Raw genomic sequence first — 23,511 nt, forward strand, 5'->3', positions numbered from 1 at the left:
AGTAAATGGTTAGTAGAGGAATTGCTTTGTCAAAGGGTCTGGACCTTCTAACGACTTTTTCTGCGTAATTCCCAGCTTCATTCTAAGATGGTTGTTTTCCCCTTTCCAGTTCCCAGCTCTGCCACCAGCAGATCAGGGTGCCTGTCTTTCCGTAGTCTCTACCCCATTGACTCTTCCCATCTTTTGTCCTTTCTCTGTTTGCCAGGTATCGGCTGAAACGTTAAGGTTGTTTTGATTGGCATTTCTCTTACAATTAATTTCCTGGAACATTCTTTCATATGGTTCTTTTTGAGAAATGACCATTCATATCCTTTGACCATTTTACCTGTGGGGGAATGGCTTTTGGTCTTTGAGATTTCTCTTGTCTATATATCTTAAGACAGCCAACCCTCATCAGAGATATTTAATACAAAGATTTTTTTCCCTAATCAACTGCTTCTCTTCCTATCATAGATATATTAAATTTGTTTGTACAAAAGCTTTTTAGATTTCACACAATCCAAATGATAGATTTTATCTCTCGCAACTGCCTCTATCGCTTTTTTGGTTAAGAATTCATCCCCTACCCTTAGTTGTGAAAGGAAGATCACTGAGTTTTTTAAAGGAGCATGAATTATCTTCCCATTGGGCCTCCACGTGAGTTCTTGTGAGTAGCTGGAGATAGCTGTTTGCATTGTCCTTCCCTGACCCACCCCCCCCAGAAAAGAAGAGTGCCTCTGGCTTTCACTCCTTGGGCTGGTACAAGTCAGCGAAATACATACCTGAATGGGATAAAATGGAGTACAGAAAAGAAATCTAAATTGAACATGGGTAGAGAAAGCAGCCACCTCAATGGCTCAGTCAGGGCAAATTCCTCTTCCTCCAGGATTTCAGAAAGAAGGAGGAAAATAAAAGAGACCAGGAGACCAGTTGCTCAGGGCATGGGCCAACCTGTGCTGTCATAGGTGTGGGTGGGTCTTCTATGTCTCCTGGTGTTGGTTGTGGCCCAACCTCTGCCCCCCTCTCCGCCCCCTCTTCTCTTGAGTGAATCTCACTTGTGCAGTTTGTGGACATTTTAAAAATTGGGTGACTTGTTCCCTGATTCCTGCCACAGCCACTGTGGGAAAAAAAAAAGCCCATCTCATTGAACCAAGGGACAGTTTGTGGGTGGGTTTTTTTTTTCTATTTTGTGAGTCCCTGTGGCCCCAGATCCATCGCTTCATGCCCAGCCTCCTGGCAGTGAGGTTCACCCCTAGCTGTGCTGGCCCTCAGACAGATGGTCAGCACTCAAGGCCTTCTCGTGCCCTTTCTTGAAGCCTCCCAACTTTGTCTCACACCTGGGGGAGGGGGCTTCAAGGGCCACTTCTGTGCTCAGGTGAGCCTCAGAGAGTAACTTTGGTGAGGACACCATGTAGCCCCTAGCTGTTGAGGTTTATTGGAAATGTAACATTCTGCCTTTTTTCTGTTTGCATTCATTGAACTGGGTCTTTTAGTTTGAGAACTTGATTGGGGGCAGGTGCTGAAGGAGCCTCTTTGGTCCCATTCTAAACTCTGTTCAGGTGCAGAATGTGACCAGAAACTGAATGAGATTAAACCCTGAATTTCTTTGGCAGGAATTGAGACAATTTGACCCTCTGACTTCACCTTTTGGAAATAACCTTGGAAGAGGAAAAGGCCTTTTGTGACCAGAAATGCCTCCTCTCCTCTGCTTCTATCTTTTTTGCTGTTATCTTCAGTGTCACTGATCTCCTAGGAGATCAGCAGGGTCCTTAGGCTGCATGGTTCCTCCTCCATTGGTGTCTCATGGCCAGGGTGGTACCTGCTCATTCTGAGAAGTCTCCCCTCGAGTTAATAAGTGGAGACCCATCCCTATCTGGTCTCTGCTAGTGCTACCTTTGTCTAACCATGCTCTGAAGCCATGCCACCCCAGCTCACAACTTACCTGACTTCTGTTACAGATGCGAGGAAGTTCCACACGGCCACTTCCCGGGCACTATTCCGCCTGCGCCCGTTCCATTTCGTGGTGGCCACAGGCGGCGGGTATGCCGGGTACCGTCAGTATGAGAATTACAGGGATCGGCAGCTGGAGAGGCTGGGCCTGGAGGTCCCACCCAGGCTTGCAGGAGAGTGGGAGGTAGGACACTTGCTGATGTTTGTAACCTACATCGCGCGATCTCTCTTTTTTCTTGAATACTCTCCCTTGCCCTCTCCCTTTTCCTCCTCTAACCTAAATTGGAAGCCCTTCCTGTTGTCCTGATTGTGATGTCTTGGGCTGGCTCCCACCTACACAAAGCCAGCGGCCACAGTTGCAGATTCCTCCTGTGGCTGACGCATGTGGGGCCATCTTCTGGTCATTGCAGTCTTCGTTATCTATGGTTCTCTTAGTAACCTGAAGTCACTTAGGGCTTGTATCTGTGGTTTCCCTGGCATCTCTGCTACTGCAGCCCAAGGCTTCTCAGTCTGCTGTTTGAGCATCATTGTGTGGCAGTTTTGTGATGTGGATAAGTTTAGATTAAGGACTAGAACAAAGATTCCCAGTTCCTTTGCCATGAGATGCTTATCAACCTCTTGGATACCCAGGTCATGGGTGGTAACTTAATCTGGACACGCCAATTTCCTGCTCAGGTGACCATAACTCCCCAGAGTCTGTCTACACAAAACAAGACAAATGAGCTTGGATGTTTTCAGATTCTGGGAAGTGTTTTTTGGTCAGAGGTGTGTTCAAGTCATGGAATTTGCCTTTCCCAAAGGGCCCTATCCTCTTTTGTCCTCTCTTGGGAAGCCAATCTGTTTTTCTTAAAAGTAGCTAATGTGTAAGAACCATTTGTTTATGACTCTTATTGTCCAGATCTTCTGCTAATCCCAAACCGCCCCCCACCCCCGCACCAGCTGACGGGAAGGAGTCCGTGTAACATGAGACACAAAACGGCTCTCATACCACTCTGAGTATGCTACACCAAAAACCAGCACGAGTCATTTTGGGAGGACTCTGTATTTTGTAGTGTCGTGCCTTTGCTTATTAGGGGATGTTTGGGAAGGGATCATTTGGGGGAGAAGGGCTAGGTAGCTTGGTTCCTAAGTGGGGTGAACGAGATCATTGGCATGGGATGGGAATGGGAGATGGAGGGCTTATGGCTGGTGCCTTTGTCCTGAGGAGGATGTCTCCCCTTTAGCTCAGGACTTCTTTGTTTCGCCCCACTTCTTCCCTCCTCCACCATTGGCTGGAAGGAAGTATTGCTTCCCCCTGGCCAGGGCCAAGGCTTCTTTCTCCTTGGGATCTTTCTCTCCTCCAGGATTCCCACCCAGGTGTCCCCTCAGTTCCTCAGTCTCTCAGCCCTCATGCAGTCTGGTACCAGGGCCTGTTGATTTTACCTTCCTAATGTATCTTGCATCTGCTCCCTTCTCTCCTCTGACACTGCCCCTCCCTGGTGCAGTCCCTCCTCCCCTCAGGTTGGTTTGCTAAGTCCTGGGAGGCTTTCCCCTGGCAAGACAACAGAACTCTATTGTTATCAGGCCTGCGAATAGCTGCTTCGGTCCCCTTGAGCAGGGAGTCACCAGCAGTCCCTCTGAGGCGCTGATCTTTTGCCAGCCGCTTCTGTGACCCCCTCCTCAGTCCCAAGTCACTGAATGTTTAGCAAAAGGGGAGGTTTGCTTTGCCCTCACGGAGCAAGAGCACGCAGCAATGAGGCCGTGGCACCTAGCGCCTCCCTCTGCAGATGCCATCTAGTCAGTGAGGCATCAGGCCACGGGAGGTGGAGACACCTGCCCATCTGAGAGCCCTGATGACACGTGGGCAGTCAGGTCAGGCCTGCCTGTCCCAGCTGGCACCCTGAAATCGTCCCTCAGTGGGTCGCCAGAAGTGCACGCGTCATCCTCAATGCTGGTCACTCCCTAGCCTGGTCACCTCTCCCATCCCCCTCTCTGACTCTTATTCCTTCTCTGGTTCTTCACCTTTCCCAAGTGTAGGTTTTTTCCTCAGCTGTCTTCATTTGTTTCTCTCTTCTCCCTTGGAAGCCTGCCTTTTAGGGGCTCCTAGCTCTAGGCGTAACCTTGGCCCTCTGGACTCCAGCCCTTACCTCTCTCTTAAGTTCCAGCGGCCCATTTCTAGCTCCCTGCCAGATGTCCTCCCAACCCCGCCAACCCGTCCCCTTTTCTACGTTTGCTTTGTCTTTCGTTATATTTTTACGTTGCCTTCCCCTGAGACATCTTCCTCAGCGCGCCCGCTCACACTTAGCACAGACATGTTTTCTTCCCTTTGCCATTATTCAGTCTAAGAACATACAGGAAGTGATGAGGAGCAGGGTAGCCAGGTTGGGAAGAATGCTAAACCTGGGGGCCTGGCCCTGCTTCTCCCTCCGGGCTCACTGCACATCCCTGTGGTGAGGAAAGCACTTCTCTGGGCGCGCTTTGCTGATTGTGATCACATGAGGATCTGAGGTTCTGGAGGGTTTCTGAATCGTCACGTGGTTGCACTGGCTTCTGAAGTCCTATGTTGTATTATCCCATCGGGCCCCCTCTCCCCCCGCCCTGCCAGCACAGGTTCTTTGCTCTGCTTTTCTACAGAAAGCAACTTTAAGGGGTTTACAACCTCACTTTAATTAAACATACATTATATCATTCACTTAGTTCAGCACCTTGAACCTCAGAGCAAACAAGCAGAAATCATATAAACAAAGCAAATAACACAGTCAGCAGACAGGGCTTCGAAACGTCTGTCCATAGCAATACATACATAGTTACCAGAGAAAGAAGCACCCACATCTGGGTTTTCAAAGCCGGCAGACTTCTTAATGGCTGCCCAAATCACACAAACACCCTTCCAGTGAGGGAGCCCCCCAAGCAAAATGCTAACCTCCGAGTACATATGCACTTGTTCAGGGTCAGCCCACAGGGGGCGTCACAACCGTGTGACTGAAACCCATGTGACTCAGGCAGCTCATCAAAGACTCTTGATTCAAACAAAGGCAAGACTCAATCAAAGGCACTTGATTGCCTCAGTGCTGAGAAGCACTCCGAAAGAAAAAACAGCAAAAAGGCCCACCTTGCTTGCCATTACATTATGTATCTGTGTGCCGTGCATTGTGCACGTGTGTGTGCCTTGCCCATGCATGTGTGCACACATTGTGTCTTTTGTGGGTGCATATGTATGCATGTGCTGTGCATTGTACACGTGTGTGCATGCGTTGTGCCTTGTGTGGGTGTGCACATTGGTGTGTGCACCTTCTATTCAGATGTACATTCAGGCACATCCCCTGTGCATGCATACATATATGTGCACACAGTGTCCATATGTATGTGCGTTCATGTGTGCACACAGTGTAAGTGTGTGCCTTCTGCCCTGTACTTAAGTTGCTGTTTTGAACCTGAGTATTGGGGTTCACAGTTTTGTTTTTCTCTCTCTAGTCCATTCTAGCCTACTGTTCCCCTTGTCACTTTTTAGCTTGAAAAAGGACAAGGTCTCCCACCATGTCCTGGGCCATCTGGGGAGGTGCCACGTTTGGCCCTGCATGCAGCTTCCAGGTTGGCATTGGGCCTCTCACCACCACTTCTGGGGATCGTGTTTCAGACAGCTCTGATCCCACCTAACTCTCTGCTCTCACTCAGTCTGCATCTTCCTTGTTTCCCATCGAGCCTTTGTCAGGTGCCTTAGTGAAGCCCAGGCCCAGTAGCCCAGCCCACCTGTCCAAAGGAGAAGTGGGGCTTGTTCAGCCTGCTGTGCGCTGGGTCGCCCCCAGCCTGGTGCTGAGTGACCGGCCATTCCCCTTTCTCAGGTTTCTGGTGTCCTCTGCTGGGGTTATCACAGTCAGGTGCTGGGACGACGCTGGTTTGAGTCACAAGACTTTGTCTTTTGGCTAAAATAGCCTAGAAAGCTCCTTGGGGCAGACCCAGGTTCAAATCCTACCTCAGATTCCTCCTGGCTGGGTGGCCTGACCTTCACTTTCTGCTTTGGGTAAAATGAAGTGGACCAGATGACCTTTAGGGGCTGTTTTAATTTGAGATGTCTGCTCGAGAGTTATACCTGAGGTTGCTATCAAACTCATATAGACCCACGGTGTCTGACTGCAGTTCTGTCGATGTGTGCACCATGTGTGAGTGTGTGGCCCATCCCCACCCTCTTGCTCATGCCCTCCCTCTACTGAGTGCCTCTACTCGGGGCGAGGCGGGGGGGACTCCCTGTAGAAGGCAGGATGCCCAGGTTGGGGGGGAGGGCGGCATTTGCAGACCCACCTTCTGCTCCTTTCAGAAACCAGGACCTTCGTCCCTCTGCTGGCCTCCATGGCTCCTGAGAGATCAGCAACTGCATGTGGATGTGTTCTGCCCCTTCAGACACTATAGAAACATGGGAGGGCTTCAGGGTCTTCTTTCACCACATCCTCAACTTTCTCGTGCCGCATTGCCATCTTTATTCCACCTTTCCAGTCCAAAGATCTGTCTTCATGGGGCTAATAGCAATAAGGGAGCAGTCGAGCATCTGTGCCTTCTCCTGGGCCCGTCCCATAGCTGGGGAGGAGGGGCTTTGTGTCAGTGTACCAGGTGCTCCTTAGCACGGGAGGGCAGGCCACACCATGCCAAGGTTTGTTCCCACCAGCATCTCTTCAGCGTGGCTCCGTGGGCCCTCCTCCTCTTCCGGCAGCATGAATCCTGTTGACACTTGGGAAACTGAGGCATTCCTGAGAGTCCAAAGTACACAGAGGAGGAGCAAACACACTTTCTGTGGGTGTTCTCAGCCTGTCAGGGTCCTTTGGACTGTCTCCTCGTGGCTGTGCTTCAGAATTAGGAGACCCTTAGGCCCTTCCTGTTGCAGGCTGGCGTGCAGTTGGAGATGGGCAGGAAGGCCAGCCTGGCCTTTGGGTGTGGGCTCCACAGGACAGCAAGGAGGTCACCAGCCCTTCTGTTCTTACGGGGGTGTCAGCACTGCCCAGTGCCCATGATGGAGGGACAGCTCACTCCCTAACCCTGCCTCCCCGCCTGTGCTCTCCTGGCCAGAGCCTGCCCCCTTCAGGAGCTGCAGGTACATGCTCATGTTCCATGGTCAAACTCCAGGCTTCCCTTACCCACAAGCTTAGGTGGCCCATCTGTGTTCGCTGCTGTCCTTCCTCCCAGGTGACTTTAGTCACAGGGCCACTGTTAGTCCTCAAACATTTATTTAGCATGTACAGTGTGCCAGGCACTGTGCTAAGCACTGGGGGTGCCAAAAAGAGGCAAAAGGCAGCCTCTGCCATCAGGGGGCTTACAGTCTAATGGGGCAGCAACAAACAAATGTGGACAAAGCAAGCTATATGCAGGAGAAATAGGAAATACTTAACAGGGGAAGGCCCTGGAAGGCTTCCTGTAGGAGATGGGATTTTAGTTGGGACTTAAAGGCATTGAGTGGTGCCATAGTGCACAGAGCCCTGGGCCTGGGGTCAGGAAGATCTGAGTTCATATCAGGCCTTGGACATTTCCCAGCTGTGTGACCTTGGGCAAGTCACTTCACCCTGTTTGCCTCAGCTTCCTCATTTGTCAAATGGGTGGAGAAGGAAATGATAAACCACTCCAGCATCTTTGCCAAGAAAACCCCAAATGGGGTCACAAACAGTCAGACACGACTAAACAAGAGTGACAAGGAAGCCAGGGAGGTAGTTGGAGCGGAAGAGGGAGAACATTCCAGGCATGAGGGACAAGCAGCCGAAGCAATGCCGCATGGGGACGAGCTGGTCTAGGGCTAGGGAACCTGCAACCTCCAGGCCACACATGGCCTTCTAGGTCCTGGGGTACAGCCTTTTGACTGAGTCCAAGTTTCACAGAAGAAATCCTTTTATGAAGGGATTCGTTCTGGGAAGTTTAGTTTCGTCAAAGGGCTGCACCTGAGGACCTAGAAGGCCACATGTGGCCTCGAGGCCACAGGTTCCCCAGCGCTGGCCTAGACCTAAGGCTAGGAAAGACTCCCCAAAGCCCCACTGCCTTATTTTACAGATGAGGGAATGTGGATGACTCCCACAGGCAGCCCTCCTCACCAGTTGTCTGCTGGACATCTCCTCTGGTGGTCCCCTGGACACCTCGACCTCATGTCCAGAACAGGACCAATTAGCTTTTCTGCAGACACCCCCTTCCTCATTTTCCTTTTCCTGCCAAGTGTGCCCTATCATCCATTCATCTGCCAGCCGTCTCCCGTCACTCCCCAAGGGTTGTGGATTCTGTCTCTGGAGCACTGTTCACCTCCCTTCCCTTCTCCTTCCATTCCTCATTGCTCCCCTAGGCCAGGTCCTCATCACTAGCCCTGCTAATTAGCTTTTAAAGTGTCCTCCACTCCACCACCAGTGATGCCACGTCATGCTGCTGCTCCAGAAATGTCCCTGGCTCCCGGCTGCCTCTAGGAGAAGATCCAAGCTCCTGCAGCATCTAGAGCGATTCACAGTCTGGTTCAGCCTCTTCTTCTGGACTGCCTTCACATTCTTCCCCACACGCACTCTGTGTCCCAGCTAAATGGCCCTGCGCGCTGCTCCTTGGACGTGACCTTCCGTTCCCTGCCTCTGGGCCTTGCTCCTCAGCTCAGGCCTTGCCTAATGCCAGCCCAGCTGCCAGGGCTCCCCTGCCCCCAACAGATTATTTGGTACTTTCACATATTTTCTTGTGGCCAGAGACTCTTTTCCTTTCTGCCCTTGTGTCCCCAGCACCTGGCCCAGTGGCTGGCATGTGATAGGGGCTTAGTGAGAGTTTATTGAATGGAATTGCAGGCGTAGGGAGGTGGGAGAGGGGCAACCGTGCGTAGGGAAAAGCGGACAGGTTTGTCAGCCTGGGATGGCAGCCCGAGGGCCGAGAGGCCTCTGTCAGAACATCATGGTCAGGCCAAATGCATAGCACCTTTGAACCCGAGAACAGCGCTTCCTGGTGTTTCCTTGGGAAACTGCAGCCCGAGCTCTGACTTGTGACGGCAGGAACGTAATTCCCCATGTTACAGTGTCAGGGCAGGAAGGCAGACTCAGGGATGGGGGTGAGGTGAAAGAAGCCTGCCTGATCCTGGGCTGGGGGCTCCCATTGGGGCCCAGCAGCTCAGCCCTTCTGCCCCTTTTGGCAGCTGCTTTTCCTCCTTTTGCCCGGTGGGCGGGCCACTGTCCCTTCAGCACCCCCAGCCCTCTGGAGGCAGGCTAGCCCCCGAGACTCCAGGGAGTCCGTCACCTCTTGTTTGGCATTCAGAGCCCTTCAGGATCTGGGTCCTTGCTGCCATCCCAGCCTTTCTCTTCCTTTCCACATAGTCAGTGATCCGGTGACACCAGCCTCTTGGCTGTCCCTCTCCCTCTTCCTCTCTGCCTCCTGGCTTCTCGGGCTTCCTTCAGGTCTCAGCTGAAGCCCCACCTTCTGCAGGAAGCCTGAGCCAGTCCTTCATCTTAGCCTCTTCCCTCTGAGACTTTGTCCATATCTGTCACTTTCCTGTTGTCTCCTCCGTTAGACTCGGAATCCTTGACGGCAGGAGCTGTTGGTCTTTTCTTGTCTTTGTATTGCCAGCACTTAGCACAGTGCCTAGCACCAAGCCTGGCTGTGGGCCAGGAGAGGTCAGCTGGGGCAGTGCTGCCAGGATGGGCTTTGCCAGCATTGGGACCCTGGGCCAGTCACTAGACCTCACTGAGACTCAGTTTCCTCATCTCTGAAATGGGGCTAATGATATCCCCAGCCCTGTGATCCTGCATCATGGATCGAATATCACAAATGTGCCCAGAGCCCTTTGCAAACTCTGACTTACTGTGGAAATGGGAGCTGCTGTTCTCTTCATGCTCTGCAAGGACGTTAATTTAGCGAGTTCCCAAAGTGTATTAAGCGCTTAATTAATCGCACGATGCTGCAGCTGTGTTCGCTTCTCTCTGATTCCCAGGCCTTTTCCAGCCAGACTTGCTCTTTGCTCATTTCTCCCATCTGTGTTTACCCAGACTGGGGATAAATCATGGAGGCCATTGGTCAGCCTGCACCTGGACAAGAAGCTCTTCTAGGTGATGGCCAAGAACGAGAGGGCCTCCAGCCCCTGCTCATGGGGACCTCCCTGCCTCCCGAGGCCTCCCACTCCTATGATTGTTCGGGAGGGTTTCTGCACAGTATGCCTCAGTTTGTGCTCCTAGTCCTGTCTTCAAGGCTCATTCTTGTCCTTGTGATGCTCTTCGCTTGAAGAGGCCTCTCACCTATCCCATGATTCTCCTCCTCTCCAAGTTTAGCATTCCAAACACCTTCAGCCAGCCTTCCTAAGGGTGATCTGGAGGAGTGCTGAGGATGCAGAGAAAGACATCCCCTGCCCATAGGGGAGGCAGGGGCTAAGTGCTTTGCTACTAGTCGGGGGAATGGATGGACTGAGTGAAGGTTTGAGAACGTGAGAGCCCTGGGCATGTTTGTAGGCAGTGGTGAAGGAGCCAGTGAGCAGGTAAGACAATGGGGGTGGCAGGGGGCAGTCTGCAGGAGGAGGCACTTGAGTAGGTAGAGAGGGGCTGCCCCATTCCCCTGCCTGGATAGTCTTCAGCTCCTCAGAGCCCTCGCCAGGATGTGATGCCCAGACCCGGAGGGGCATCGCTATGTGGTCTGGCTGAGCTGGAGCCTGTTCCTTAGTCCTGGCCACTTCTCTCTGAATGCAGCCCAGCCTTCTCAGCTGCTGTGGGAGCAGCTCGGAGTCCACCAGAAGACCACGGTCTGTTCCATCTTCCCTATTAAACAGCTGATTTTTACTGGTCACATTTTGTTGGGACCCCTTTGAAATTACAGACAATTTCCACTAAGAGCATTGGGCCAGTTTCTTCTGTAAATGATCTTTCTGGTCCCTTTCACCTCTGACTTTCAGTGACCCTATAAATATTATCCACCCCACCCCCCATTTTGACTTCTGGGTGAACAGAGATGGTTGAGGACCCTAAGGACTTGTGGTTCAAAGGATCCTAAGATAACTTGTCTCCCGTGGTCTAGAGGACAGCTTGGGGGTTCTCCTAGAGCTGTCCTGAGAATTTAGAGTCCGTCGAAAGTGCCCTCATACTTCCTGCTCAGCTGAAGTCCTGTGTGGACCATAACCTCAGAAGGCCATCCTCCACTGCCCGCAAACCAGACCAGGGGGACTATCCTAATCCCCAGATGGCGTCCCTTGGGCCATTTCATGTCACTGACTTCCAAGAAACGTCCAGTATAGTATCCAGCAGTCAGAGATTCCTTATAGTCTGGACATCATTTTCTGGTTAAAACTCAGCCACTAACGTGCTGTGTGACTGTGGGCAAGTCCCTATAGGAGGCAGCAGGGAGCGGCCTGGGTGTCTCTCTGAACTCTTGGAGCTTTGAAATTCTGGGAATCTGTGAAACCTCTGTTGAGTGAATGGTTTGGAGTCTTAGCAAAGAGTTCTTTTTCATAATGAGACGTCCTGGTGGACAGGAAGGATCTTGGGGTTGGCAGTCGGGGCTCTGTGTGTCAGGTCCCCTCCCTGGCTAGCACTTAGTTCCTTCTTGGAGCTGCTGGACTCAATCTCTGGTTTCCTTCTGGCTTTAAATTCTGGGATCCAGTGAGTTCCTTTCTTTGGCTTCAAGCTCGTCGTCAAAGGGACAAATGGGATGCTTTTAGCATCTGTGAAAACATTTCATCTATAGCTCTCAGCCCTCCCTGTTCAGTGCGGAGAACATCCGCGGGGGGCCACTTTGCTGTAGGACTGAACTTTGTGTAGTCACTCAGGAGGCTTATTTGGAGCTGCTAGGTCTTGGGAAGACGTTTGCTATATGTACACAGTTCTTCTCTGAAATGGTGTTTGTTGTGGTGAAGGTTTCCTTTTAACCTGGAGTTCGATTCAGTGCACATTTCCACGTCCCAGTTCCCTCTTCTGTCAAATTGAAGTGTTAGACTCAGGTCATAGAGAAGAAACCTGTGGTACCTTCCCAGAGTGCCAAGTGCGTATAGGAGTTGAGTGGGAAAAAAGGCAGTGGGTATTCTGGAAATCGATTTGGAACTGCGCGCACATATATAACCAGATGTGGCAGCTAGGTGGCGCAATGAATAGAGCGCCAGGCCAGGAGTCAAGAAGACCCAACTTCCTGAGTTCAAATGTGACCTCAGATACCTACTAGCTGTGTGACCCTGGGCAAGTTACTTCACCCTGTTTGCCTCAGTTTGCTCATCTGTGAAAGGAGCTGGACAAGGAAATGACAAACCACTGCAGGATCTCGGCCAAGAAAAGCCCAGATGGGTTGACTGAAAAATGAGTAAACAACAACATGTAACTGCACAGAGCCCCGAACTGTCTATAGCCTTTAGTCCAGCGATGCTACCACTAGGTCTGTATCCCAGAGAGATCAAAGAAAGAGGGAAAGGAGCCATATGTGCGCAGATATCGATGGCAGCCATTTTCATGGTAGCAAAGAATCGGAGACTGGCGCCATCAGCTGGGAAATGGCCGAATAGCACACGAATGTGACGAATGCCATTGTGCTGGTGTTTCCTACGGCAGAATTGTTTCAGAAAAACCTGGAAAGATTTGTATGAACTGATGCAGAGTGAAGCAAGCAGAACCAGGAGAATAATTTATACAGTAACAATATTGTAAAGACAGTCAACTCTGAAAGACTTGGAAACCGATGAAAAATGGCTGGCCGTGGTTCCGGAGGACCCAGGGAGAAACATGCTGCCCACCTCCAGATAGGGAGGATGGCAGATTGAGGCAGGGGTTGGGGCTTTTTTAATTTTTTGGCGTGGCTAATAACAGAATCTGTTTTGCTTGACTGTACATCTTCGTAGTGTGGGGGAGGGAGAGAATTCAGAGCTGAAAAAGCAATTGAGTTAAAAAAAAAAAAAAGAACAAGGCAGTTGTGGTCTGGGAAGACTTCCTGGAGGAGGAGGTGGTACTTGAGCAGGCCCTTGGAGGACTGGGACAGCATGGCATTCATTTTATTTTAATTTTTAGTGTGACTTCATTTTTTGTTTGCTTTACTTTCAATTAACACATACCCGCCACTGTTGGTGTCCAGAAAGGCACATCCCCTTCTGTAAGTTGAGAAGAGGGTGGCCCTGGGCTTCCTCAGAGGAGCTGTGGAGTCTTGGTGGTTCACCGCACCAGTGAGAGGTCTTGGGCCTTCAAAGCTGCTTAGCTTTCTGATGGTATTTTCCCAGTCCTGCTAACTCTGCTCTACATCAGTTCATACAAGTCTTCCCAGGTTTCTCTGGAATTGAGCCTTTTTTCATTTCTTACCTCACAGCAGGATTCTCTTACCTTCCTAGGCCATCCCCAATTGATGAGCATCCCCCTGGTTTCCAATTCTTCACCACCACAAAAAGAGCTGCTGTCAGTATTGGTGTACATCTGTACATCTTCTGGTGGTACAGGCCTAGTAGCAAGATTGCTGGGTCAAAGAACACGTAGTTTAGTGGCTTTCTGGATGTATTTCTCAGTTATTTTCCAGAATGACGAGGCTAGTTCACAGCTCCATCAAGAGAAGGACGATATTTTGTGTGGGAGAAAATACCATAAGCAAAAATAGAGGAGGGCCGGGGAGATTGTGGAGGTTTTATACTGACAAATACATGACAGAAACTGGAACATCAGGGCTTGAAAGTGCGTTAGGATAGGTAAGGACCTGCCCAACCAAGAGTTTCTTTGTCTGAGATGTCCCTAGATCAGTAACGCCTTTCCCCTGCCCCTCAGGGTCATAGGTTTAGAGCTGGAAGGGACCTCAGTGGTGATAGCATCCAACCCCCTCATTTCACAGATGAGGAAACTGAGGCCCACGATCATTCTACTAGTGTGTCAGGTGGGATTTGAACCCAGCTTCTCACGAGTCCAAGTCCTGCACTCTGCCAGTGCGGATGTATAGAAAGAACAGAAAGCATGGGTGAATTCTGTGAGTTGTGGGAGCTGCCTTTCCTTGTTCGTAGATTGGGAATGAATGGTGTGGTTCCCCCTCCCTGGCTGCGCTGCTGCAGCCTCCAAAGGCCTTGGATGGGCCCTTCCTCGTCTGGGCCTCACTTTGTTCATCTATAAGAAAGATGCTTTTGGAGGAGATTTTTCTGGATTCTTTGCCTTTTTTTGGAGAGGGGTGGTTAGTTATAAGGCAGGAGCCTTGAGCCACCTGGGCCACCACAGGGAGGAATTATGCAGTGCCCTGGGAATGTGGGGCTTTTAACAGCAGCTGGGGTGAGTCACAAAGACACTCACTGGCTGTGTGACCTTGGACAAGTGCTGTTGCCCCCGGGGCCTCAGCTCCTGTGCACCTCCCTCCCCCCATTCTCCTTCCCCCCTGGCTCCGGTGCCCCCTGGAGTTTGGCCTCTTTCATGAAGCCTCTCTCCTGTAGCCCAGGGTAGGTAACCACGCCCTGCCTTGACGGTCCTGCTGCACAGAGCAATGGCTTGGCCAGGCCCACTTCCCATGTCCTATCTGTGGTGTAGGGAAGCTCCAAAGTCCCTTTGGTTTCAGCTTGGGCCTCTACTAGCCGTATGAAATGCTCACTTTCTCTTCTGGAGAATGTGTTGTTGTGAGGAGAGCATCTCTCAGGAATAACACACATGCCGATTGGTTGCATTGAGGGGCAGTGCCAGCATGGCGTGCCCATTCCTCTTGGTGGCCTGCATGTGGACCGGGACCTGCCAGGGTGGTGGTTTGTGGCTGAGGGAGCAGAGGCCCCTGATCTGGCCTTTGGAGCCGCTCTCTCCTCCTGGGGCCCCTGCCCCAACCTGGCACCCTTCCTTCCTTCCTTCCCATTCCTCTGAGCACTTCTGGCCACCCATTTCAGGCCATCCAGGCTCCCTGATGTCGGGCTGGCTGGCCAAGCCCCTGAGATGAGTCTGCTGGTTTGCAGCCCTGGGAAGTGGCCTGGAGGAAGGAGGCTGGGGAAGGCAGATGACATCATGAGACTAGTCCCCTCCTCACTTTCTTTCAGTTTGCCTGGGCCTTGGCTCCTCCCCTTAAAGAGGAAAGAGGTGCCGCTGGGTGTGGGGGAGAGCCGGCAGCTCTTTGGTGGGGCGGCTTTAATGGCCCCCACCCTCCCCAGCCGCCGCCTGAATGGCTGAAACCTGAGCCCCATCACCCACCCAGGACTGTGGACCAGAGGGAGGGCTCTCTCCCACAAAGCCCGGAGCCGGCCCAGCTGCTCCTGGACAGACCTGGGAGAGGGACCAGCGGCGGCCGAACTGCTGCTGCCCCAGAAGCCCAGCTGGCCTTTCAAGTGAGAAGTTGCCGGGATGGCCCCCGGGCTGTCTCCTGGCGGGGGAGGGGGGGAGGTTCTGTTTGGCCACTTTGGGATGGGGAGGGTCAGGACCCAGGGCCTAAGGGGACTGATGTCCAGAATTGGGCCACTGGTGGGGGCGGGGGTGCCTCTTCTGCTTCGCCAGCCCAGCAGACAGCGCGGCCCAGTCTGGGACAACGTTGCCTGGGATTTCCCCCACCTTCTCTGGCTGAAATGGACTGCCTTCGTGACGGCAGTCCATTTCCTGAGAGTTGCCCTGGCTGCTCTGACCGCTTTCCCCTCCCTTCCCTTGCCTTCCCCTGCTCTGTCTCCTCCCCTCCCTTCTCTTCCCTTCCTCCCCTGGCCTCCGGAAGCTCTGCAGATACTGCCCCAGGGCAGGCTGCTCCTGACCCGGTGCAGCCCGGGCTGGGGGGAGGGGGCCTGGCCTCTCCCACTGAAGGAGTTGTGAGCAGTGGGGACCCTGAGCTCCAGGTCCTTTTACTAAGGGAACCATTCAAGCATGTGGATGTGCAGGGTAGGCAGCAGAGGTCAGGACCCCAGCCTCCCTTGGCCTCTCCCGGTCTCCCCAGGTTTCCCCCAGCCTCCTTCGACCTCCTTGGGCCTCTCCCAGCCTCCTCTGCCCTTCCCCAACCTCTCCTGTCCTCCCCTGGCCTCTGCCAGCCTCCGCCAGCTTCCCTCTGCCTCCCCCGCCCCTGGGCTGCTTGATCATGCAGACAGCAGCAGGCCGTTCTCATTTACTTCTTCAGGATCATTGCCTCTGCGCACCCTAATCCCAGACCTCCCCCTCTTTCCGTGGTTAGTAGCTGGGCAGTAATCAGGTGGTTCCTAAGGCTGGCAGCCACACCGCCTTCCACCTTCCTTCTCTTTGTGGCTGGGGAGGAAGAAGCGCTTTTCTCCTCACTCTAAAGGAAAGTTTGTTTGCTCTGTGGCTTCTCGCCCTGCCCCTTCCCCAGCCCTCAGCTACGTTTCCTGTCCTCGCCCAGGTAGTTCCCCAGAGCAGCTGCCAGAGCGCCTGCCCGTAAGTAGCTGCACTGCCTGCACGCTGGCCGGCGGCTGCCTCCACACAGCGCATTGGGCCATCAGGGCTACTTCCCATTGTAACCACTTCAGTTAAAATAAAACCTGGTCATCCCCCGGACCTGCTCTCCCAGATCACCCTTGGGAGTGGGTGCTGGGTCTCCACAGTGACCTGAGTCACCCAAAGGGTGGGGACAGTCACACTGCTCAAGCCATGTTTCCCCCTCACACGCCAAGCCTCAGGTGCCTGGGCTTTGGGGCCAAAACAGTCAGAGTAGAAATTCAGGTGCTGCCTGAGCCCCACCCCCTCCTCCTGTCACTGGCCAGTGGAGGCATTTCCCGGTCATCAGTTGGAATGTTCCACTGCTCCCAAAGGGGCCGGGCAACACCGCTCGGCAGGTGATGGCTCCGATGGCTTCCCCAGCCCAGCAGTGCGTGCCCACCTCCACTAGGCTGACCCCCTCGAGAGCAGGCCTCCACAAAGGCCCTTCACTCATTCCCCAGGAGCTGCTCTGACCGGGGACGTTGGGGGCTCCTCTTGGCAGACTTCCTGGTGGCAGCCGATCTCCCTCCAGGCAGGGTGGCTTTGGTTTGTGGGCACAGCCAGCAGATGTTTGGAGGCAAGGCTGGCAGATGGATGAGGATGACAGGTGAGGGGACAGAGCTGGATAGAATTAATACCTGTCCTGTGTTCAGTGAACAGGTATGCAGGCCACCAACCGGCTCCCTTATATGTAGGATTGGGTTCCTTTTTTCTGCAGGCCTTGCCTCAGAGGAAGGTAACCAGGCTCCTGAATAGCTGTGGGAAATGGCCGAAGGCAGCCTGGAGAAGACCGTTGTCTTTAGTTATCTCCCAAGGCTGTTGTGGGGAGGAGGGAATTGCCCTGGGCAGGGCTTGTTGGTGATGTTCTGGTGGCAGTTCCTTTGGTGTCAGGCTGGGGAGGCCCCTGGCTGAGGAGGCCCCTTCTAGCTCACTGCTTCTGTGATCCTGGGCAGATTAAGGCTTAGTGTCAAGAAAAACCTAGTGCCTAGAGGTATGCACGGGCAGGATGGCAACCTTGAAAGGCAGGGAGCTCCCTGTCACGGGAGGACCCCAAGGGGAGGCTCGGTGACCCTTCCTCAGTGGTTGGAGAGAGGATTCTGGCTCAGGCACAGGCTGGGGCTTGGTGACTCCCAAGGTCCTTCCCCCTGGGGAGAGATGGTGATTTTGTAAAGAGAGAGTCTCTAAGGCAGAAGCTCAGCTTGGCATCCCTAGATCTCCCCTGCCCTCCCCTCCAAGGGCTCTCTGAATTTAGGGGGAAAGTTAACTTTGCTCTTACCAACCTTTGGTTTCCCTTGTAAATCCTACCTCTTTTATTTTGTGTATATAAAAGATGTCGTTCTGAGGAGGGCTCCAGGGCCTCCTGCCATGAAGGAGCCTTGTGTGCAGTGATGAGCCTGGAGGAAGAAGGTGCCTCCTTCCAGGCACCCCAGGTGTCTGCTGGGAAGGCGACACACATGTAACTGCTTGTTTGGTAGCAAAAAGAGGGTGTCGTTTCCTTTGGAGGGTCCCCATCCTGGTACTTTAGTGGTCCAGGGGAAGAAGAGACCATTCTGGGCTTCTGCCAGGCTAGGGCACCCCAAGACCTCCAACTTTCTGGCTTGTCCTTGGGCTGGGAGCAAGGCTCTTTGAAAATGTCCAGCCTGTCGTCCTGCTTTAAAGCCTCTCTGAATGTTTAATCCTGGCCTGTAAATCCTCAGGCTTAGTGTCCCTTGAGCCCACTAGGGAACACCTTTGGATAGAGTAAGAAGAAGGGCGATTATTGGGGTTATTGGGTGGCTGACCAGCCCAGTAGAGCTGGATCATTGGGAGGTCAGCTGTTGGCTATTAGAGAATTCTTCCTGGGATTTCCCCCCCGGGAGCTTTCCCTCTGAGTCTGGGCTAAGAGGGAATTTCAGAGCCCCCTACATTATCCAGAGACTGAAGGAGGAGTTGTCCAGCCAGAGGGCCCTAGCAGCCCAGCATCTGGAAAGAGAAAGCTGCTGGGGTCCCAGTGATTGGGCCTAGCTCCTCCTCAGAAACCTCTGAGCCCGGGGGCCAGTAGCTTTATCTCTCTCAGTATTTCCTCATCTTTAAAATGGAGGGGCCGGTCCATTTGAAAAAAGAGACAAAGCAGTTATCCCCACCCCCTGATCTCCCACTGATTTCATCCCCTTTCTGCCTTGGCCCTAGACAGTCACAAATGAATCCCTCTGGGAGTACAAGATGCAGCCTGTGCACCAAGCTGTGTAGGTGGGAGTCCTGGGGCCTAGTCTAGTGAAAGGGAGATGATGCCTTGTCCGACAGCCCCAGGGGCCAAAGAGCAGCCAGGAAGCCTGTACTCCAGGCCTCAGCTGGCCGGCCGGGGCTTGAGGTCCTCATCTGCCTCAATGCGTGCGTGAATATCATGCTTTCTCTCCCCCCCACCCCCACCCGCGGCAGGCATGAGAATCCAGGCAGACATGCTAAAGCTCAGACTCTTGCTTTGGCTTTCTGGGCAGTGTGATGGAGGCCACAAGTAAATGTTGGCTAATGTGTGTCTCAAGTCCTCAGAGGAGCCTGGTAACCCTGGGAAGGCCCCTTTCCCTGACTCCATGCCTCCCAGCTTCCCACAGCAGTCTGTGTTGTGTCTGGTGGGGTACCATGGGGGTATGAGCAGGTAGTGGTGGGATGGCTTGGCGAGTGTAGAATGAGGTCAGTAGGATGGCACCAATTTAGCATGTTACCTGATCCTCCAAGGAGGAACCCCAGCCCTGGGAAGAGCAGCTGGTGTTGCAGGGAGAGCCCCAGCCTCTGCTGGTCATGCCTGGCAGCCATCTCCCTCCCCTATCACTGGGGCCGATACCCCAGTTCCTTTGGTTAGTGTTTGAAAAGGAGGCTGGCTCAGCCCCAACTTCCCCTGGAGGTCTAGCGAGGTGAGCTTGTGTAGAGGCCTGTTTGCCTCTGATCACAGACTCGACCTCCACTTGGTAGAGTTAGGGGTGGCAGCTATTCCTGTTGGAATGTGACAAGCCCAAAGGAGGGCCTTCAGGGGGATTTTCTTCCAGCTCCAGGGCCACCCGTATCGCCCACACTCCACAAGCCTCACCTATACCCTGGGGAACAAGTGCTGTTCTGGGCATCTCAGAAATCCTTCTTTATCATGTGTACGAGTCTGGCAGTTCTCAAACCCTTCTTGAATGGCCTTACACATACTCACAAAGGGATTCCTGGGGAACACAAGTGAGACTGTTTAGAACACCGAGAACCTGCCCCCCACCATCTGAGGACTAGTGTTCCCTTCCTCTGTGTGGGCAGCTGAAGAAAGGGTCACACAGGAGGTGTTTGGAGGAGTAGGCCCCACCTAAGGCAGATGGAAGTCAAGATGCCGAGGACAGGGAGAGGAGAGTTCCTGCACTCCTGGCCCTGGGGCCAAGCCATGACCATTGGCCGGAGAAGCCATTTTCCAAGCACAGATGGTCCCAGCTGTTCACAGTGGCTGAGAGACAAGGTGGGCTACAGGGTTCCATCACCTCCCGCACTCCCATCTCGGCAGGGAAGGCCAAAGCTGTTACTGACCCGGTGCCTAGGATTAGGGAGGTGACAGCGTCCCCAGAAGGGAGAGGGCGATGGGGGGAGGGAGCTCCTGTAAGCTGTAAGCTACCAGCCTTGGAGCTAAGGGCTGGGGAAGGCTCTGAGTAAGCTGAGCTCTGAGGGCCTGGCCCCCCTTGGTCACGAGTGGTGTGGTCCTGTGTTCTCCCTGCCCCCAACCACAGAGATGGCTACCCCCTACATCCCTGGCTCATGGGGCCCTGGGGAGCCAGGGTGTGTGTGCCAAGAGACCTCCCTTCCTCTGGTGGGAGAACCTTGGCCTGCACTTGTAACTCAGCAAGGAATCTGGTATAACATTAAGAAAAGGCTTGGGTTCTTAGGGCGCTCAGCTGATAACCGCATTAAGAATGCCTAGTGACCCACCATCTAACCCTCTATGGATAGTCTTGGGGGAGGGAGGGAGGGTTTATGGGGTGCTATGCTCGTTTGACCCTCACAACAGTCCTGGGAGGGAGATACGGTTTTTACTCCCATTTTACAGTTGAGCAAGTATGAGGCAGGCAGGCAGGTAGAAGTGACTTCTCCAGGGTCACACAGCTAAGAGGCATCTGAGGCTGGATTTGAACTCGGGGACCAGCAGTACAGGCTAGCACCCTTCTGTGGTTGGACAGCTCCCGTTGTTAGGAGTTGAGATCTGCCTCTTTACCGCTACCCCAAGTTCTGCCTTGTTAGCAACGGAGAATCAGAACCCTAATGTCTGGGAAGTCTGTGGTCCTTCCCCTCTTGCCCCGCCCCGAGTCTTCTCCAGGACCCATGTTCTCAGATGCGTTTGTGGTACCTAGCCCATGGTGAGCCCCACAGAGATCTGGTTGGTTTGGTTAGAGCCGTGCCCTGGATGGCAGCAGCCTGCCCCGGGTCTCTCTCATCTGTCTCCCTGCCAGGCTGCAGGAGCTGGCAGTGGGAGGGCCCCCCTCCATCCTGCTGTTCAGCCTTCCAGAACAGCCCTAGCTGCAGTGCAGAACCCGAGCATGGAATTACTGTCCTCCCCTCCTCCCGCATCCCTCCTCCTCCCCCTTCCTCTTCTCCTTCCCCTGCTGGCCCTGCGCTCAGGTTGGCTCCTGGGAGAGCTGTCCGAGGCCAGCTGGCCGCAGTTTCAGCCACAGCAACAGCCGAGTGGCCGCGATCGCCCAGGGCGGAGGGGCATGGGGCTGGCCGGTGTGTGGCAGGCACCCTCCTGACTCACCGAGGGGTTCGTGTGTCACCCAGTGCCTGTTTGTTTGCAATAGCCAGGACCCTTGCAGCTGAGTTAGAAGAGGGGGAAGCCCGAGTGATCTGCCTAATGGAGCGGGGGCATTAGGAGCCGTGGCTACAGCAAGTTCTCCCTCCCATGCTGGGGGAGGGGAGAAGAGAAAACAAAGGCGAGGAGGGAGAGACTTAAACCCTCAACCCTGATGATGTGTCAGTCAAACACCTTGCAAGGAGCAGACCTTCACAAGGGGAAATGGTGAGATGCTCTAAAGCTTTATCTAACCCTCCTCCCCCTTGCTACAATCTCCACAAAATTCAAATTCATGTCCGGAGGCCGCGTGCGGGAAAGTACAGCAGCTGGGCTGGGGAGCAGCAGCCCCCACGGCTGGAGGGGCCCGGCCCGCTGGGCTTGGACGGGGGCACAGCCGGTAGGAGAGCCCGGTTCAGGTACCGTCTAGTGTTTCTGCATGGGGAGAGAAAGGGAAGGGGGACAAGGATGGAAGGTGCCGGGGCAGCCAAGGCGGCCTTTGTTTCGCCCAGTTACCCTTAAATAAGCTCCTTAGGCGGCTATTTCTCCCCTTTAGAGGTGGCTTTGTCCAGAGCCAGCAAAAGGACCCTTCCCCTTCCCCCCTCCCAACCTTCAGTCCTGGGAAAGGAGCCGTGAACGAATGGGAAGAATGAGCCGGTGGCCCCTTCCTCAGAGGGTGGAGGTGTTGGAAAGAGGGGATGTGGAGCGGTTGCCAAGCTGCAGCTCTGCAGGGATTGGTCCATTGTCCTCTGCAGTGAAAGGGGAGGAGAGGAGGGAGTGTGGGATATTAGCCGAGCTGTCTGGCCGGCCCCTCCGGATCTGCCGAGCAGCCTGGGAAGGCCCCTGGGAGCTGCTCATCTCGGCCTCCATGGCACGAGCAGCTTTCCCTTGGCTGACTCAGATCAGCCCCAGACCTTGTTTCCTTCCTGGCGTCATTCCAGTACCTGAGTTGCCAGCCCCGGGTGCACCAGAGAAAGCAAAAGTGGTTTCTTTAGGATTCCCTTAAAATCCTAGCGCCGTGAGCATCCCCTGAGGTTGAGTCCAGTCCTTATTAGCTGATAGACGAGGAGACAGAGGTGCAGACTGGTGATGCCCAGGAGCTCTGCCTCTGAGGCTGGGGTGATAGCGGCTGGGTGGACAGCCAGGTCCTGGGTGGGGGGAGTGCGTTTGAAAGCTTGCACAGCCTTGTCTGCACAAAAGTCCTGGGCGATGGGCAGTGCAAGCCTTCATATCTCCAGCTTATTTCCTACTTAGGAGCTCAGAGAGGGGACAGCTTGCCCACAGCTCCACAGTAAGGGTCAGATGTGAGCATCCTATCCAGGTGACCAGTTCTAAATGTATAGAGCTAACCTGGGCGCCTCACTTGTGGGTGCCAGAAGGTTCTGCCTGCCTCTCTCAGAACTTGTGGTATGACCATGCATTTGGGGATGTTGATGACCTGCCTGGGGAGGGGACGGGAAGGAAATTCAGAACTAGGCCCTGCAGACCCTGTCCAGAAGGAGATTACAGTCCAGTCGTGGGGTGGCAGGGGTCAGGAGAGAATGACTGTAACACCAGGCAGTGGCTTGAGCTGGAAGAGACGATAGAAATTGTCCAGATTGGCTGAGATGTCAGAGAAACTGCCCAGGAGACTGTCCAGAATTGGAATGGGAGTCTTGGGGAGCAGTGGCTGCTCCTCTTGGGAGGTAGGCCAGCGGATTCTTGTTCACATGGGGAGGAACCGATGGGCCACTGAGGTGGTTTCTGACTTGGAGAAGCTGTGATCTGTGGTTCCATCCAGCTTTCTCTTTTTGCAGATGTGGAGACTGGGGCCCAGGTCTTAGAGGGGGTATCCTAGGTGATAGCTCTGTACAGGAAGGGGCCTCTAGAGCCACCCAGTACAGCCACCCTGGCTTAAGGTCCCATGGGTAGCCTTTTTCCCCTGGACCGGTACTGCCTCTCCCCCAGATCCCTCTGTCAGGCCGAGCCTTACCCTGCCCTCTCTTCATCCCCCAGCAGCTTGGGACACTGACCAGGGCCATTCATGTGGCAGACCTGCAGGTGCTGGGATGGGAGCCTGTTTGATACTTAGCATTCGGGGAGGGGTCCCACTTGGCTAAGGTCCCCCAGGGTTGTAGCTGAAGTGCTGATTGGAGCTGCTAATGAGCAGTCCTTTCCCATCTCTGAGAACCCCAGGGCTCTAGGGGTGGGGGAGGGAGCTGCTGGAGGCCTCCAGGTTGGCGGGGCCTGCACCTTAACCCTGCCGCTAAAGGAGGGGCAGAGGGAGTGCTGCCATCGCTTGGCAGGAACTTTTACGGAGCAGAGACCTCTCAGGCCTTACTAGCTCAGTGTTAATGAGCTTGGAGGTGTTTTCCAAAGGAAAGCTGAACCCTGCCTCTTAAATTCCTGAGGCTGCAGGTCCAATCAGGAGGGACCCGAGGGGCTCCAGGACCATCATTCAGCTGAACCCCACATTCTACAGAGGAGGAAAGGAAGGGCCTGGCCCATTGCCATACAGTAAACAGGAGGCAGAATCTTGAGAGT

At 53.8% G+C, this 23,511-nt stretch overlaps 1 protein-coding gene across 5 annotated transcripts in view; it reads left to right on the top strand.

Moving 5' to 3' along the window:
- Positions 1 to 23,511, top strand: part of PISD (phosphatidylserine decarboxylase) — a 57,632-nt gene that overhangs the window by 24,449 nt on the left and 9,672 nt on the right. For 2 of the 5 annotated variants that reach the window (XM_036761277.1, XM_036761267.1), the window contains exon 3: positions 1,938 to 2,113. In XM_036761277.1, coding sequence (XP_036617172.1) covers positions 1,938 to 2,113 — 176 coding nt within the window. Of the gene's footprint in view, positions 1 to 1,937; positions 2,114 to 14,866; positions 15,125 to 20,617; positions 21,217 to 23,511 lie in introns of those variants that run through there. The other 3 variants (XM_036761283.1, XM_036761298.1, XM_036761290.1) reach the window with 3 other exon arrangements.

The sequence above is a fragment of the Trichosurus vulpecula genome, chromosome 1 (assembly GCF_011100635.1).
Source record: "Trichosurus vulpecula isolate mTriVul1 chromosome 1, mTriVul1.pri, whole genome shotgun sequence".
Classification (NCBI taxonomy): domain Eukaryota; kingdom Metazoa; phylum Chordata; class Mammalia; order Diprotodontia; family Phalangeridae; genus Trichosurus; species Trichosurus vulpecula.